The sequence below is a fragment of the Sparassis crispa genome (genome assembly GCF_003851025.1).
Source record: "Sparassis crispa DNA, contig_000017F, whole genome shotgun sequence".
Lineage (NCBI taxonomy): Eukaryota > Fungi > Basidiomycota > Agaricomycetes > Polyporales > Sparassidaceae > Sparassis > Sparassis crispa.
Window position 1 is genome coordinate 246,395 of NW_020939764.1, and position 16,338 is coordinate 262,732.

Sequence of the window (16,338 nt, forward strand, 5' to 3'; positions counted from 1 at the left end):
TGGTTTAAAGTCTATATAGGTTGTCGGGCATTTTGGAGTCAGCCGCCATTTCTCTATATAGATTGTAGCTGAAATAATGCCATTGGCCAAGAGTCATAAAATTCCAATTCTATATAGAGTTTGCAGACAGTTGGGCTTGGCCAAGTGGACCTATATAGAATCTTTGTGTAAATGTTCTACTCGGCCAAGGCACATGAAATTTTGATCCTATATAGCATTTTCTGACATTTGGCTGTGGCCAAGGGTACCCTATATAGATTTTTGTGGAAATAGTGCCTGCGGCCAAGGGTCAAGCAATTTGTATTCTATATAGGATTGTCTGAAATTTGGCCTCAGCTACAGATACCCTATATAGTTCTTGTGGAAATGGTGGCCTCGGCCAGGAGTCATCAAATTTTAACCTATATAGAGAGATCTGAATTTTGGCCTTGGCTGAATATACACTATATAGTTCTTGCAGAAATGTTGGCCTTGGCCGAAGGTAGTAGAATTTCTATTCTATATAGGGTCTTCTGAAATATGGCATTGGCTAAGGATGCACTATATAGGGTTTTTGAAAATAATGGTCTCCACTGAGACTCTTGAAATTTGTATCCTATATAGGATTCTCCACACTTTGGCTTCAGCCAAGTAGCATCTTCTATTTGTTTTGATCAGAAAGGGCAAAATTCTCTTCACACATAGGAGTTTTAAAGCTGAGGCCTTCACCAAGTGTATATATACAGGTTTCATCACATGTGATGCCATCAGCCATAATGAGCCAGGTCAGACCACCTTCAGGGTTTATGTAGTAGTAGTTGGGCCGTCCTTTGCTATCACATTTTGAGACCAATATTCTTCATACCAAATGATTCAGAGCCACTGAATTTAATCTAAATACATATGATCAAATTTTTAACACTATGTTGAGCATATGAAGATGATGACCTTCTGTTGCCTCTGAACCTTCCAAGTCAAAGATAACATCCAGCCAATTTAGGAACTCGCTGCGATCAACATAATAGGCTCGAAGGTACTCCTCCACAAGATTGGCAATGGTATCATGCACAGGCAGCAAGTGCAGGTGCAGATGAACCAAAACCAAAGAGGTGGTATCCAACCTTGTGGTCAGTGCTATCTCCCTCTTGCCGACAATCCAAAGACCTTTCATTAATGGTACCCAAGATTTTTCAGTGGATGGGACACTATACAGGCCCTGATATCCCTCAAATATCAGCTTTTGTGCGAGTAAAGAATTCATATTAAACCTACATAGTATACCTGCATTGCACCTCTGTCACGCTTTATGGTGCAGGCCAGACATTCAAACTGCATCTGCTCAGTCATATTCCACTGTCAGAGATCTGGAATGCAATGCAAGCAAACAGCTCTGCTGCAGTTTTGACGGTTACAGTTGACCAAGTTTCTGCCTTATTGCCAGAGAAAGCAATACTAGGTGCATGGTGTTAGCAAGATGCATATGTTGAAGAGAGAAACAACATCATATCACAGACTTCTATGCCATCTGGAAGATCTTGTGACGTTGATGCTTAGGAGCATGAGCAGAAGGAGGTATAGTTAGATTGGAGGTGAGTAAGCTGTTCTCATGTTTATGAACAGCAGCAGTGATAGACACTGCAGGATCACATATGAGTTGACTGCTTCAGCATCGAGGGACATCCATTTTAGCAGCAGATGCACATCCTTTCGGCCTGCGTATAACTTCGACAAATGGGTGGCTCTGAAAACACATGAGGGCAGAGCAGGAACACTTGCCTCATTCTCATCCTCATCCTTGGCCTCGGCCTTGCTCTCCTTCTCAACATCCTCCTTGATATCCTCCTCGACATTTGACACAGGCACATAGCTTAGTGGCTGGTGGATTGTCTCCTTATGTTCCTCCTTGGTATTGTCCAATTTATCACTCTCCTTTGATTCATCATTGGACAGAGGTGAGCTACTGGTGTGATTGTGATTTACTAGAAATGTCTCACCTCTGTCTGAGTCATCATCCAGAAACTCCCCCTTCAACTGACCATCTTCATTGACATCTTCATACAAACCTCTATACACAATGCTCCCCCTGTCATCTCTGCTTTCTCTCAACTGGAACTGCTTCTAATTATCCATGTCCTTCATCTCATCCACACTCAGAGTCAATTGCGACATAGTATCTGCTTGGGGGGTCATGTGAGGTGTCAGCGAATGCAGGGTAGAGTCTGTCATTACAATATCAAATGAAATGTTGCTTACTTGACAAACGTATTCACTATTAGAAACATGAAAACATACCTGGTCTGTCCTTTTGCAAAGGTCGGCCATGGTAGTAAGCTGGTGACACAGATCTACAGTACGACATGCCTCCTCTAATTGGCTGATCAGCCTGATCGAGATTGAAACCTTGATGCTGGTCCTGACTTGTACCCACAGATGTAGGATTCTCCGGGATTGAGTGCAGATTGAAGGTAGATTGCCTAACACCAGACTGCGGGGTTAATAGGCAGGGACACAGGTCTACCTTTATAGTACAAAGGCCTGACCCTGACTATACATACAGGTACATAGACCTGCATATAGTACAGGTCTATGAGGGTCACAGGTTTATAAAAGATAAACCTGTACTATGACTTGTACTATTACTATGTATGTACCTATATGTAGTTTACTACACATCCTGGACATGTCTTCAAGTAAAGTAGTACTTAAGAGCAAAGTTTAACATGCAAAGTTTAAGTTTAAGTAGCTCTCTTACAGAATATATGTGTTAGCATTTGTGCTTTAATTAATTTAGTTTAATTTGAGTCTCACTCATATATTTATAGAAACTCCGCAGGTTTATATAGTCAGACCTCATATACCTATACTATGTGTACAGGTTTCACGGGTCCAACAAACTCATACCTGGACTATAACATTTACTATAACTATACTTGGACCTTTGCATAGTTTATTACACTACTATGTCCCTGCCTAGTGAGGTAGAGGTCTGATTGGCTGGCTGAGCAGACTGTGCATGCTTCTCAGACTGGCCGTGCATGGTAGAATATACAAAAGTAGCCAAATAGATGTGTGGGAATAAGCAGCAGAGGCACAGCAACAGAAATATAGCAGAGCAGAGACAGCAAGAATAGAGCAAGAGAGAGAGAGAGAGAGATAGATCAGATTACAGTGATTACAATCAAAAGGACTTGTGCACGTGAGCCCATGGAGATCACGTGATATGCTTGGAGGGCCGGACTTCCCGAAATCTAGTGGACAGTGGCTGAAATTTGATCGGAGTCCGAAAATTGTCCAAATATAGCAATATTCCAGCCACCAGTGTACACCTTCTGCATATGAAAGGTGCTTGACGCGTCTGGTGTCTGGGGCACATGACCAAACAAACATGGCCAAATAGTTGGTTTTATGAGCTGGCGCAACTTCCTCTCTCTCTTCCTTCTCTACCACCACCATCCCCTTCCAGTAAGCCGGCCACAAGTGGCTGAGCTTTGTTGCTGCATGTTGCCATGAGCATGCAGTGTCAAAGCTCAGTTATTTGCATGTGCCTTTGTAAGGTAACTGTTTCTTTTCCTGTAGATAGTATTATGTAATATGCACTTTACTGACTTCATCCCATGGCTGGTCTTTGGCCAGTCATGGGGTACATGTGAGTTTTGGGAGATCACTGGGCATGCGGCAACGAGCTGCAGAGGGCTCCACATTGTGGGGGCGACCCACTCGTGTTCCTCACCTGGTACTTGAGATTTGGGGGATCACTGGGCATGCAGTGGTGAGCTGCAGAGGGCTCCGTGTTGTGAGGGTGACCCATTCACGTCCCTCACCTGGTACTTGAGATTTGGGGGATCACTGGGCATGCAGTGGTGAGCTGCAGAGGGCTCCGCATTGCAGGGGCGACCCACTCGCGCCTCTCACCCGGTATATATGAGAATTGGGGGATTTTGCACTTCGGTGCCAATGCGCTTCAGCGTACTTGCGTCTAGGCGCATATGTGCTCTGCACATTACATTGTTGCCGGCCATCAGCCTTGTGCTGTGTGAGTCGTGCGTGGAGCCGCCATTGGCCTGCTCCACAAGGTCAGTGTTTTTTACTTGTTTGTTTCTTTTTGCATGGTATGGTGGGAGTACAGGAAGTGTAAGGACGATGTGGTAAGTACTCCACTACACTTCATACTGATACTGACAACTGTTCTTCAGCATATAGTGGGTTTTATGGCAGTGGTGAAGATGAGGCCAAATCCTATAGTGGATTGAAAGAACCGATAAGTTTTTTTCCTTACACTTTGAAGAATACTGACCTTTTGATGTTTCCACAGCCTCTTACACATGTACTGAAAATTGATGATGGTTACTGCAGCGCGAGCAATGCAGCGCACAAGGTGAGCATTTTTTAACATTTTGCGACGGTTTTCTGACTTCCTTTTGGTGTTTTTCAGATTGTATTTGTACTTTTCCTGTAGTCTACCTTCTTTTTCTTTTCCCTTCTTTCTGGTGCTTGTGGTGAATGAGGGAGGGCCCGCCCTCAGTCATCACAAGTCACCTTTTGTGTTTTCAATTTTTGTAGTTAGAAAAATTTGTAACACTTGAGTTTGTAACAATGAAGCATGAATAAGGCGAAACCATGCCAGTATGCCGGGCGATGCACGGGCACTTCAGTCACGTGATCACATCACGCACTACCATGTGTACTTTTTGAACCCTTGGCCCATCTGCTACAACAGCATTCTCAGTACTTTCATCATTTCAAAAGCCCTACTATCAACTATAGCTGGCAAAGCTCAAGAGTATGTGCTTTCTCCAAGCCAGATTTCATCTGATTGAGCAAACTGAACCATAGCTCTGAACTTCCAGACCCTTATACCCCTGGAGAGTATCACTGCATATAGTATATATAATGTAAGCAGTAACTGTATGATGAATAAAGCCTAAGTACAGCCTAGATACAGCCTTAAACTATGTATTCAGAAGCTCCAAAGGGAAAAGAAGACTGTTACAAGCCTTAAACGTAATGTGTATAATGTCATTCCCTCAAATAAGGCAGATATTGAGAGGTATACCCTCAGGGTTTGGTACCCTTACCCATACCCTTACCCCTGGTGAAGGGTATGTACCCTTGGAGGGTAAGAGTAGAGGTACAGCTCAAAGTACTCAGGGGTATACCCCTGCTCTGCACTAGCCTGACACCATGCTTCTTTAAGGTCCTGGAGGATACACTCGTTCAAATTTAAATAGCCAGTCACACATATTTATTGACTACTCTGCATACCTACCTTTGCAACTCGCAAACTATCTGACAATCATTTGACCATTGAATGCCTGTTGTGATTGAAGTGCAAAGTCCTTGAACATTGCACATTGCTTTGCTGCATAGGATGCATGATCACATAGACCTGCACTCACCGCCTCCATCTCCCTGGTCTGCCACTCATGCTGCTTGCGTTCAAACCACAGGACAGTCTATAACATCTCATATTACACCTTTGGTACCTCCTCCTTGTATCTTGTGTCTTGTGCCTTTGCTCTCAGCCAGTTAACTCGATTAACTGACATGCTAATTACAATCTGTGAATAAGTTTAACCAGGCATAAACAGATAGTCACTCACCCTCCTTCATCACTTAGGGCCCTAGTGCAGAGCAGGGGTATGCATAACCCTCAAGGGTAAGAGGTAAGGGTATTGGAGAGTAAGGGTAGGGGTATGAACTTTCAGACCCTTGTACCCCTGGAGGGTATTACTGCATATATTATATATAATGTAAGCAGTAATTGTATGGTGACTAAAGCCTAAGTACAGCCTAGATACAGCCTTAAACTATGTTTACAGAAGCTTTAAAGGGAAAAGAAGAATATTACAAGCCTTAAACTTAATGTCTATGATGTTATTTCCTCAAGTAAGGCAGATATTGAGGGGTATACCCTCAGGGTTTGGTACCCTTACCCATACTCTTACCCCTGGTGAAGGGTATGTACCCTTGGAGGGTAAGGGTAGGGGTACAGCTCAAAGTTCCCAGGGGTATACCCCTGCTTTGCACTAGCGTCAGCAAGACCATTAAGTTTGGATGCCTTAGCCTGAAGCCCCATTTGTGTAAAAAGCTATACGGCCAAGGCCAAAATGTGAAAAACTCTTTATAGAATGAAAATTTCTAGATCCTCGGCCAAGGCCACCATTTTCACAAAAACTATATAGGGCATTCTTGGCTAATGCCAAAGTTTAGAAGACCCTATATAGAATATAAATTTCAGAACACTCAGCCAAGACCACCATTTCCATAAAAACTATATAGGATATTTTCAGCCACGACCAAATTTCAGACAATCCTATATAGGATTTCAATTTCTTGACCCTTGGCCGCAGGCATTATTTTCACAAAAATCTATATAGGGTACCCTTGGCCACAGCCAAATGTCAGAAAATGCTATATAGGATCAAAATTTCATGTGCCTTGGCCGAGTGGAACATTTACACAAAGATTCTATATAGGTCCACTTGGCCAAGCCCAACTGTCTGCAAACTCTATATAGAATTGGAATTTTATGACTCTTGGCTAATGGCACTATTTCAGCTACAATCTATATAGAGAAATGGCAGCTGACCCCAAAATGCCCGACAACCTATATAGACTTTAAACCGCACCTCCCTTGGCTAACTCCCAAATATGCAACTCAGCCTATATAGCCTACTTATCTTGGCCAACCCTATATCTCCATCCTATATTATATTCTTGGCCAACACTCAGTTTTATGGAAATTTACACAAAATATTCCACCTCGGTTATATGGACTTTTAGGTATATATTGGCTGATAGGTGTGGTGACACCCCATTCAATCGCCTATTGTGCCTGTCAGGTGAGCACTCCATGCTATGTTCGTGTTTTGCTTAATGATCAGACCCCTTCGCACAGTTCATGTTCGCAATCTGCTCGACAACTGTCTTCAACAAGTTCAGCAAGGACCATCACTGTATCAGGTTTTATCGCAGCATCTGCACCTTCTTCGCAGACCCGGAGTTTCATGAAGAAGCAGAGGAGCTTCTCAGATGGTGGAACTGGTGAGCGTTGCTCCATTCTGTCATGCTAACTTACTCAAATTCCTGAGGACAGTCGTATCTTCCCAGAGAATCACAGTGCTACACAGCATACGGGCAACCATCACCTCGAGAAGCTCAAATGCACGAAGGCGGCGAGTGTCGGTCTGGCAGCAGCAGCGCCCTCCACTCTGGTGCTGCCTTCCATTATGGTGGTTGGAGCTGTCGTGAATCAGGCGGCGGTGACGGCACGATCTCCTTCCACTTACGCGCAGGACATGGCGCATTTGAATTGCCTAAGCATTGCAGCTGCAGAAGCTCGTGCTGCGTTAGCGGAGGCGGAGGCAGCAAAGGCGGCAGCGGAAGCTCGCGCGTTAGTGGAGGCGGAGGCAGCAAAGGCGGCGGCGGAAGCTCGCGCTGCCCAAGCAGTAGGCGGCCAGTAAATTTGTAACCATTTCGTATTGTGAGAGAAATCACATATGTTTTGTTCGATTATCTAATACTATCATCGGGAAATTCGGGAGACGCTGGTATGACCGGGCGGAGTTGAAAACAAGGTGGCGTACAGATGGGCTTCGAGCAAGATGAATAGTGCATTATTTGCGCATTTAATCTTGCCTAAGTGCGGGCTCAAATGAACCTTAACGACAATCCAGCTGATCATTCGACAAGTATTTCATAGTTATTCCAGCAAGCCGATGTCAAACTGTCTGCCACGATCAGTGATTGGCTCACAGTCGCAATTCTTCCACATCCACTGTCATGAACCATGATCACGACGACGTTTTAGGAGGGGTTGGCACAATCGTCTCAGATATTTGGGGAAACATCAGGCATTGTCGTAACTGCAGTTCAGATAATGTCTGGAAAATTGTTGGCACCTGGTTGCTAATATTCCACTAATCATATGCTGACCTGGAGCTTGCAGTCTACCACGACAGTGCAACAGAGTTACAATCCATGTTGATGGGCGCTGTCTAATTATAATGCAGAAACCTTACATATTCAGACCGGTAAACTCGCAGGCTGTTCAACAATTGTGGGCTGTGTGAGACGGTTAATAAGTACGGTTCTGGTTCTGCTACATGCACTCCCACAATCCGGCGAGGCTCCTAATGAGATCGTGGATACTTACAACGATGGTCTCGGTGTAGTTTCGACCTCACATGAACCTGAATAGCCAGTGAGGAAGTACAATGTGGCTGCACGGTGAATACCACAAGCGATCCAGAAGAAGAGTGTCCTGCTATCCCATTGAGCGCCCGATTGACCCCGCAGTCCAGGCATACAGTATGCTGCACGTCTCATTACTTCGACGACATCAGTATACTTGAATCGGAGATGTATTCAATGCATCCCCTTTAACTCGCGTGGAATCTCGTGGTTCTGGTCGTAGAGCAGCCGTCTTCGGCCGAGCGAGAACAAGAAATAAGGCTGCTCCTCTCACCGATCTATCCTTGTGAGGAACTGGGGAGTCGGCTCCAGATGTGGACAAACGTGATGAGTAGGTATTCGGCAAGGTCTGCCACTTCCTCCCTGAGCTAGGGGACATTTTCCGCTACTCTCTGTTCTCCTCTCTTATAACTGCATCAGCGTTATGCAAATTTTGCAACAAACGGTTAACGTCGCGAGTTAAAATCGTACTCGAGCCTCGGACGGAATCATCTCTATGGTCGACATCAGGGAAGGCACCTCGTGGCGGGGTATGCTCAGGCTGACACTCATTGTAACTGACGGAGGAGAAAGTGAAGGTGAACGCAACAGAGGTACTCCGCGTGGCAACACCTGAGAAGAGCATCAGTTAAGCAGGGAAAAGTAAACGCGTGATCAGCATACCGCCCTCATTGGTGCCGGTGATGGTGGGTGAGCTGTAGAAAGGAGAGAAGGCTCCATCCCGCAAGGCATCAATCGTACCAGTAAGCTGTTGCTCGAGTTCCCCAAACCGTTCCTGACGTTCGCGTTCTGTGTCTGCGAATCAAAGGTCTTCTAGACCATACAGTCTGCAGCGCTGAATTTCCATAGTAGTACGTATAAATTCCCCTCACTCCAGGTTCCGCAGGCAGTTCTTCGGGAAGATAAGGCTCTTCGGCTTCTTCCGGTGGTACCACAGCGACACTAGGAATACCAGCCCGAGGGCGCGAGGCTGTAGGCACATGCTCCACTGAATGAATAACAACGGAAATATGAGGGATGTCTTCTTCCTCTTCTTCCACAGGTGGAGCGATCGGCTCGGTACGAGCAGTGCGAGCGGTTCGCTGAGTCGACACACGTGTGACTTGAGACATAGTTAGCAGAAAAGACCTGTAATGAGACAAAAGCACATACTGCCTGGAGTCGGCCGGTCTGCCTCTTCGTAAACTAAACGCCGCGCAGAAACTGGATAGATAATGGTGTTAAAGCTGAGCGTACAAAGACTTCAATGAAAGCTACTGTACCATGACTAGGAGTTCGAGAAACCTCTATGTGGTGTTCCTCTGACAGATAATCAACACGACGGAGTCAATGCCATATGAGAGACTTACCTTCCGGGGTAGCTCGGCTATACCTCCGTAGAGTTACTGCGGACTAATGAGCACTTCTATGATATAACTGCCAAGTAACACGCACCTTCACTAGGCCGTCTACGAGATCGGACTTGGGCTACATGAGGCACAGGTTCGGTGGGTGATTGCACTTGAATACGTTCGGGTTCGTCAACATGAACCACAGTTGGACCTGGAGAGCCCCTGCGCGATTCTCGATGACCTGTACCTGTGCGAATGATAGTAGGCGCTCGACGAGACAGAGAGCGGACAACGCGAGGGGGTGAACTTGAGGGTTCCCGCTCACTTGGTGAAATACGGTGAGGTTCACGTTCGCGTTCAGCGCGCGGTGGTCGAGGACGGCGGGGATGTCGTTCCGGTGAGTAAGGGCGCGTTGGCGAGGGCAGGCGGTCACCTTCATGTTCTCGTTCCGAGCGCGGTATACCGAACCGAGATTTATGTGAAGGTCTTCGACCCTCTTCATATTCTGCAGGAGATGGGGTTCTGCGCGAAGGCCTTCATCATATTCTCGCTCTGCGTGAAGTCGGCACTCGGACGATCATAAGTTCCTCACGATGCACTAGTGTTGGAGAACGAGAGCGATGGCGGTCACCGTCGATTATGATGGGTGGTGATCTCCGAACATCACCAGGGAGTCGAATGGTGGGGGACCGTGACCCGTGGCATACTACTATGGGAGGCGACCTCGAGGCTCATCTGGGAGAATATTCTTCTCATTGTGGGACGCGATCATCGATGCAGGACGGTTGGTGATGGGGAGCATCTGTGAGGATCGCCTTCTACAACGCCGGTCGGTGAGCGAGGTCTACGCCGCCGACCATCTCTGTCTATGCTGGGAGAACGACCCCTGTCAGAGTGGATTATAATAGGACTGGGTAATCTTGTTCGCGATCGAGTCCTCTGCACGATAACAGGAACACTAGGAGGAACAGGATGCGGCATTTGCAGCTGTCCTCCAGGATATGGGCCCATGGAAGTCGGCTGTACAACAACGAGAAGTCCGGGCGTCGGTAATCTTGAACGAGAGCGATGCGTGCGACGGTAGCTGACCCGACATGGTGACCGTTCTGGGGAATGTGTGCGAACTACAATCGTGGCAGGCTCCCCGTGAGACGGCTCTTCCCTCTGAGGCACGGGAGACCTTGGAGGTCGAGTCGAAGCGAGCCGCCTTTCCACAACTTGAGAGACGCTAGGCGGAAGCGGTTGAACGATAATTGGAGGATGCGCGGCAGGAGCAGTAGGAGCAATAGGAGCAGGTGGCAGAGCTGGAGGGGCCTTGAGCGGCTGAGTGCGGGGAGCATCGGGTTGTCGAGGTGAACCAACCCGAGGTTCCGTAGGCACCACTGGAGCTAGAGCTAGAATGTGGATCGTGTCAGGCGGAGGTGTGTGTCTCGGAACCTCATAGTCACTGTATTCCTCAGAAGGACGTGACCGTATAGAAGGCGTTCACGACGGAGGCAAGCGCATTACGGTGGGCTCGACCATGGGTATAGGTTGAGGGGGAACAATCGTGACAGGCGGTCCCTGGGGACCTTGCGGCATTTGGGGGGGAGGGATGGTGGTGATTCGTGGAGGAGCGTTCTCCTCACTCCCTTCGCTCGATTAAGGGAATCTCGGAACAACACCCTCCGTTTCATTCGAAGTAAGAGGCTGGTACACATAAGTTTGCTGCGGCTGTTGTAGTTGTTGGGGTTGCGGGTAGAAATTTGGATCAGGAACGACGGGAATACCTTGTGCTTGTTGAAGATGAGACTGCCGAGGTATGACAGGGGAGAAATCTGGAGTCGGCGTCCTGACATCAGGGTAGTGCGTTCTACGGAACTCAGGCTGAGGTTGAACGTGAACAGTTTGTGGCACAAATCCTTCCGGCAGGACTTGGTGAGGCACAACGCCAGTCATCTGAACTCCAGGTGTGAGTACAGGAGGCGGCTGAACAATCCCACCAGCGGGTACAGATGCTGTCACTGAAGTTCCCTGAGCACCACTATATCAACCAATGCAAGAAGTAAACAACTTACTCTGAGGCTGCCTAACAGGAAGTGCACAGTCCATGTGATCGCCAAGTTCGCGTAACCGCGCATGTACTGATCGTATCTTCCGTTGACGGTCAAGGACGTCTTGCGATAACCAACGATTTAAGTCGGTCAAATATCGCACTATCTCTTGCCCTGATCAATAGAAGCTGCTGTAGCATCCTGGTTGTTCTGGAGAGAAGGACATTAGCCTCAAATAACAGGTTTCAACTCAAGACGCTTACCCGCAAACTGTCATTAACTTATTCCATGTCGGAGGCAGTTGCAGTACAGTCTAGAAGAGGAGGTGTCTTCTCGAGCCAAAACAATAAGAAGCACAGTAACATACCGGTGCGGGGACAAAGGCAGATGGCACTCCTGCCGATCCTGGTACCCAGTGAAGACACCAGGGGGCGGAACTACCGGAGCGCTAGGACGGCGTCGGGAGTCATCACCACCTAGATCCGGTCGGGCAGTGGGTTGTCTAACACGGCCCTATTGCAGAACAATGTGTGTAAGTCTGGATGTAACCAGTGTCGCACAAAACTCACAGGTGGACCAGTGTACCATCCATCTGAGAGATCCGGACGATGAGCCGCACGATCGCGAAGAACCCTGTCCAAAAATCAATATCGCTTGGAGGACGAGGTTGACGACCTCCTTCCGGTCCAGCATGGCCTGTCGGTACGACCGGAGGAGGATATTGTCCTTCTCCCTCGGCTTCAAAGGGCGGAGGACCAAACTGTGGTGGCCGCGCTGCACGACGTCGATGTGGTTGAAAAGGAGCACGAGGTGGTACAGGTTGTGGGATAGGTACAGTACCAGGACGTCGAGGAAGGTCCACCTCGAAGGCCAGACTGGAACTCCGAGGACGAGATGTCCTAGGTCCCGGGCGGTACCTTAGAGGAACCAAGGGAGGTGGTTCTTGCACCGGGGGCTGTGGAGGGGGAGGACCGGCTGCCATTAACTCCGCAAGTTGCTCGTTGAATGAAGGCTCAGCACGACGACGTACGGGGGCTACTACAGGTGGTGCCTCTATGCTGGCCCTATCGCCCTGTGCCCTAGTTCGAGCTAGGTGCTCCAGCAGCGATTTAACCGAAGGATAAACAGACTTTGAGAAATCGTCACGAGGAGGGGGTCATTGTGCTTGTTGAGCCAGATCAACCAGGCGTTGAAGAGCTTCTTCCAATCTACGAATCTTGTCTCAGCAATCCTGCCAACGCTGCTCCATTTGTCTGTTGCGTAATTCATCCAATCCACGATTAGTAGCATGTTGACCATGCGACAGACCTTCAACTTGATCCCGGATGCCTTCCAGCATATCCCTGAGTTGACCAAGGTTGAGAGTAGGTACGGGTTGAGCGGTGCCGCCGGATGATGATGACAGAGATGGAGACGATGGAGGCGGCGTAGGAGATGAGGGTGGCGGCGTCGCAGATGAAGTCACGGCATAGGAGCAGGAAACGCTTCTGGTACAGGCTCGCTAACATCGGACGAATACGCTAATGAAGACCGAGGTCTCACTGACACCGATGATGAACGTAGTGATAATTCTGGGGAGGGACTGGAATCAGACGGCCAGGATGGTGATGGGACGCGCATCGGATACGTCTCCAACTCGAGAAGACTAAGATCATCGGAATGATGAGATGACAGGAAGGACAAAACACCACTCTCAGATGACTCTGGGGACGAAATCCTCACAGGGTCTTCAGGTACAATTGTGACCCTCACACCGACTCTGGTGAGATCTCGTGGTTCTGTTGGACCTGGTCATGGAGCAGACACGACTATGCCTGGGCTAGCTGCTGAGGGCGGAGGAGGAACCACAATGCCCTCGACTGACGAACGAGGAAAGGAAATAATGCTACTCCCTCCTACCGATCTATCCTTGTGAGGAACTGGGGGGGGGGGTCTCCGAATGAGGACAAACTTGACGAAGGTAGTCGGCGAGGTCTGCCACGTCCTCCCTGAGTTGTTGAACATTGTCCGCTAACTCTCTGTTCTCCTCTCCTTTAACTGCGTCAGCGTCATGCAAATATTGCAACAAACGGTAAATCGTGCCCGGAGCCTCGGACGGAATCGTCTCTATGGTCGACATCACAGAAGACGCCTCGCGGCGGGGTGTGCTCAGGCTAACACTCATCGGACGGCGGTGAAGGCGAAGGCGGCAGGGGTATTCCACGCCGCGACACCTGAGAAGAAGATCAGTCAAAAGTGCAAAGCAAAGGCGGGATTACATACCGCTCTCATTGGGACCGGTGATGGAGAGCGAGCTGTAGAAAGGAGAGATGGCTCTGTCGAAGGCGCGATAACGGAGGGCTTCACAATGGACGACACCTCCAACAGTGACAGGGCATCAGATATTGAGGAACTAGAGATGGACAATACGGACCAAGGAGTGTGCGAAAGGATCAGCGGTGGCTCAGGGGATATCGGAGTAGGTGATGGAACACCCGGAGAGAGCGGCGCGTTAGCCGGCGTGGGTGTCAATGACGGCGAGTGAAGCCTTGAGAGGGGGAGACTGATCCGCTCGGTCGCAAGAAGGTCGGTTCAAAGGAATTATCAAGGCCCTCCGGCAGATCAAGGAAGTCCCCGGAGAGACTACTGAATTGCAGGGCTGGATGCCACTCGATTGTGCACGGAACTGTAGGTGCAAGCATGCTAGAAGGTGTAGGCATCACAGAGAATTCTGTAGGACTTGTCAGAGTCGACAGAGATATGCTGAGATGAGATGACGATTCTGAAGGAGGAATCGGAGACGGGAAAGGAATCGACTCAGTGGAAGACAGCAGTTCAGCACTTGGGAGTTCGGTGGAAGGAGTAGGGACAGGCAAAACTTTGGGGTCTCAGATTCCGCTTCCAATAACTTCCAAGTTCCTTGAAGCTACGGAGGGCTGCATGTCGACGTGGAAGAGAAATATCCTCCGGGCGCAGCGTCGGCTCTTCCAGCTCGAGCGGGAGCAACTCTTCCTCCTCCGCCTCCTGTTCTACTGGCTCTTCAGCGACGCTTTCGCGTATCGTTGGAATCTCCAAAGGGATACCTCCATACTGATGATGTCCACTCCACGCTGTAGCCATCTGCCGGTGCCTGCACTCCGCTGTATCATGCTCGGTGAAAGGCTCTGTCAGACACACCTCAGTGGTAATCTAGTCTCTCAGAGACTGAGTAGGACATACTCGCGATCTCGTACTCAGATCAGAACTCAGGTTTTTATTTATTTTGGGGCAGTCTCGTGATCGGTTGAACAAGCCCGACCGCCTTGTAGTCTGCCCCAAGCGAGATTGTGTCCAGCGACACACAAACGACGGATTTGATAGCTTGTTCGTGGCCACATAGGTGCTTTCCGACAGATTTCCTGATTCCTCTCCCGCAGCTGAATGCGTCTCTGCAGAGCCAGTATATTAGTATAGTGGCATCAGCGTGTAAATTCGCGCCGCCGTGTACGAACCACTTGTCGTATATGTGCGGCACGGTGTGAGCGTCTCTGTCCCGGTATAGGTCTCTAGTACGCCGAGGCCGATCGGCTCTCGTACAAACTATACGAATCGCGAATATCCTTGTCGGATGAGTCTTCTCCACTGCCCAAATAAGAAGTCAGAAGTCGTCGCATGTTGTGCTGCACAACCCAGGGTAAAGCACACGTCAGTGAAGGACAAGCTCAAACTACACGAATGACTCACATGGAAGATCTTCTGCTCACCAGTTCCCTTCACAAAAGCGTTGGAGTCGAAATTTCGCTCGAATTGGGTGCTCTACATAGATAAAGGCACCCGATGGAGGGCTGATGACACGACACGGTGCTGCAAAGCTGTGCCCATGCTCCTGGATGTTTGAATAACACGACTTCCAGCACGACTTCCAGCGAAGTTGAAGAGCTCGACCACCTGTATAGCGTAGAGCACGGCCTCAAATCGGACGTAGATGCCCGCAGCCCTTTAATATGGGTGTTCGACTTTGCGTTTTCAGAGCCGGAGGCACACCGACAATCAAAGTTCAAGTTTATCCATGATGTCCAAGTCTGGTTTGACATGCGCCCGCCCAATATTGGGTTTACACACGCAGCTAGACATGGCACTACAACGGATGGACCTGCCAGTACGGAGACCACCAAAACGCCCATGTGGGCAGGGTCGCAGTGTGTGGAATATGCATAGAAACTGGGTAGCTAGCGGGGAGACAAGAACGTTTGTGATCATCTGTGAATATGAAGGAAATGAGGAAATCCTGTAGCACAAAATCAAGCCCGCAAGTGCCAGGCTTGGCTCGTCGAAAGATCAAGCTTACCGGCGTGAGCCTGAGGGGTCTAATTCCATACCTCAACCCCTGACGCATCCCGAATTATAGCATGATTAGCTGAGTCGCAGAGGATATGCTGAAGCGGTAGCTGTGGATAAATTGAAGACGTATGAAGGCCAAAACTCTGATGGGCTGCGCCGATGTGCGCTGTGTCGATGGGCGGGCGCTTAAATGCGGCGCACTCTGTCGCCGTCAACTCGGCCCGAGTCGGACAAGGGCACCATGTCCTCATACACAAAACCCTGCGATGAATGGTAGATATATGGGTATTCTCTTCCGCCGTTCTGATAAATCTTGAGCGCGTCGAGGATGCGTTTACACTCCGGATAGCTCATGTACAACACCATGATGAAATAATGCCCTGACACACGCTGGAGCATACAGACATTTACATCAACAGCGATGATGCAGGCAGTATTGGGAAGGCCAACAGCAAAAAGAACTGAGTAGCAAGAAGGATAAACACATGGGCATGTAGAGGCCG

General features: G+C 48.8%; 5 protein-coding genes across 5 annotated transcripts; 1 reads left to right on the top strand and 4 right to left on the bottom strand.

The window, feature by feature from the left end:
* Positions 1 to 6,880: 6,880 nt before the first annotated feature.
* Positions 6,881 to 7,442, top strand: SCP_1800870 (hypothetical protein; the record flags this gene model as incomplete). The annotated part of the gene is made up of 2 exons (XM_027765177.1): positions 6,881 to 7,023; positions 7,076 to 7,442. 2 exons carry the CDS (start codon positions 6,881 to 6,883, stop codon positions 7,440 to 7,442), a joined length of 510 nt encoding a protein of 169 aa, XP_027620978.1.
* Positions 7,443 to 8,557: 1,115 nt separating this feature from the next.
* Positions 8,558 to 9,942, bottom strand: SCP_1800880 (hypothetical protein; the record flags this gene model as incomplete). The annotated part of the gene is made up of 8 exons (XM_027765178.1): positions 8,558 to 8,784; positions 8,836 to 8,947; positions 8,997 to 9,274; positions 9,325 to 9,375; positions 9,435 to 9,473; positions 9,522 to 9,557; positions 9,607 to 9,620; positions 9,674 to 9,942. The coding sequence occupies 8 exons, from the start codon at positions 9,940 to 9,942 to the stop codon at positions 8,558 to 8,560; spliced, it is 1,026 nt and encodes a 341-aa protein (XP_027620979.1).
* A 329-nt stretch (positions 9,943 to 10,271) lies between these two features.
* SCP_1800890 (hypothetical protein) lies at positions 10,272 to 11,084 on the bottom strand (the record flags this gene model as incomplete). The annotated part of the gene is made up of 2 exons (XM_027765179.1): positions 10,272 to 10,958; positions 11,013 to 11,084. 2 exons carry the CDS (start codon positions 11,082 to 11,084, stop codon positions 10,272 to 10,274), a joined length of 759 nt encoding a protein of 252 aa, XP_027620980.1.
* Positions 11,085 to 12,012: 928 nt separating this feature from the next.
* Positions 12,013 to 12,518, bottom strand: SCP_1800900 (hypothetical protein; the record flags this gene model as incomplete). The annotated part of the gene is made up of 2 exons (XM_027765180.1): positions 12,013 to 12,049; positions 12,106 to 12,518. The coding sequence occupies 2 exons, from the start codon at positions 12,516 to 12,518 to the stop codon at positions 12,013 to 12,015; spliced, it is 450 nt and encodes a 149-aa protein (XP_027620981.1).
* Positions 12,519 to 13,696: 1,178 nt separating this feature from the next.
* Positions 13,697 to 14,635, bottom strand: SCP_1800910 (hypothetical protein; the record flags this gene model as incomplete). The annotated part of the gene is made up of 3 exons (XM_027765181.1): positions 13,697 to 13,749; positions 13,799 to 13,876; positions 14,395 to 14,635. 3 exons carry the CDS (start codon positions 14,633 to 14,635, stop codon positions 13,697 to 13,699), a joined length of 372 nt encoding a protein of 123 aa, XP_027620982.1.
* Positions 14,636 to 16,338: the final 1,703 nt, after the last annotated feature.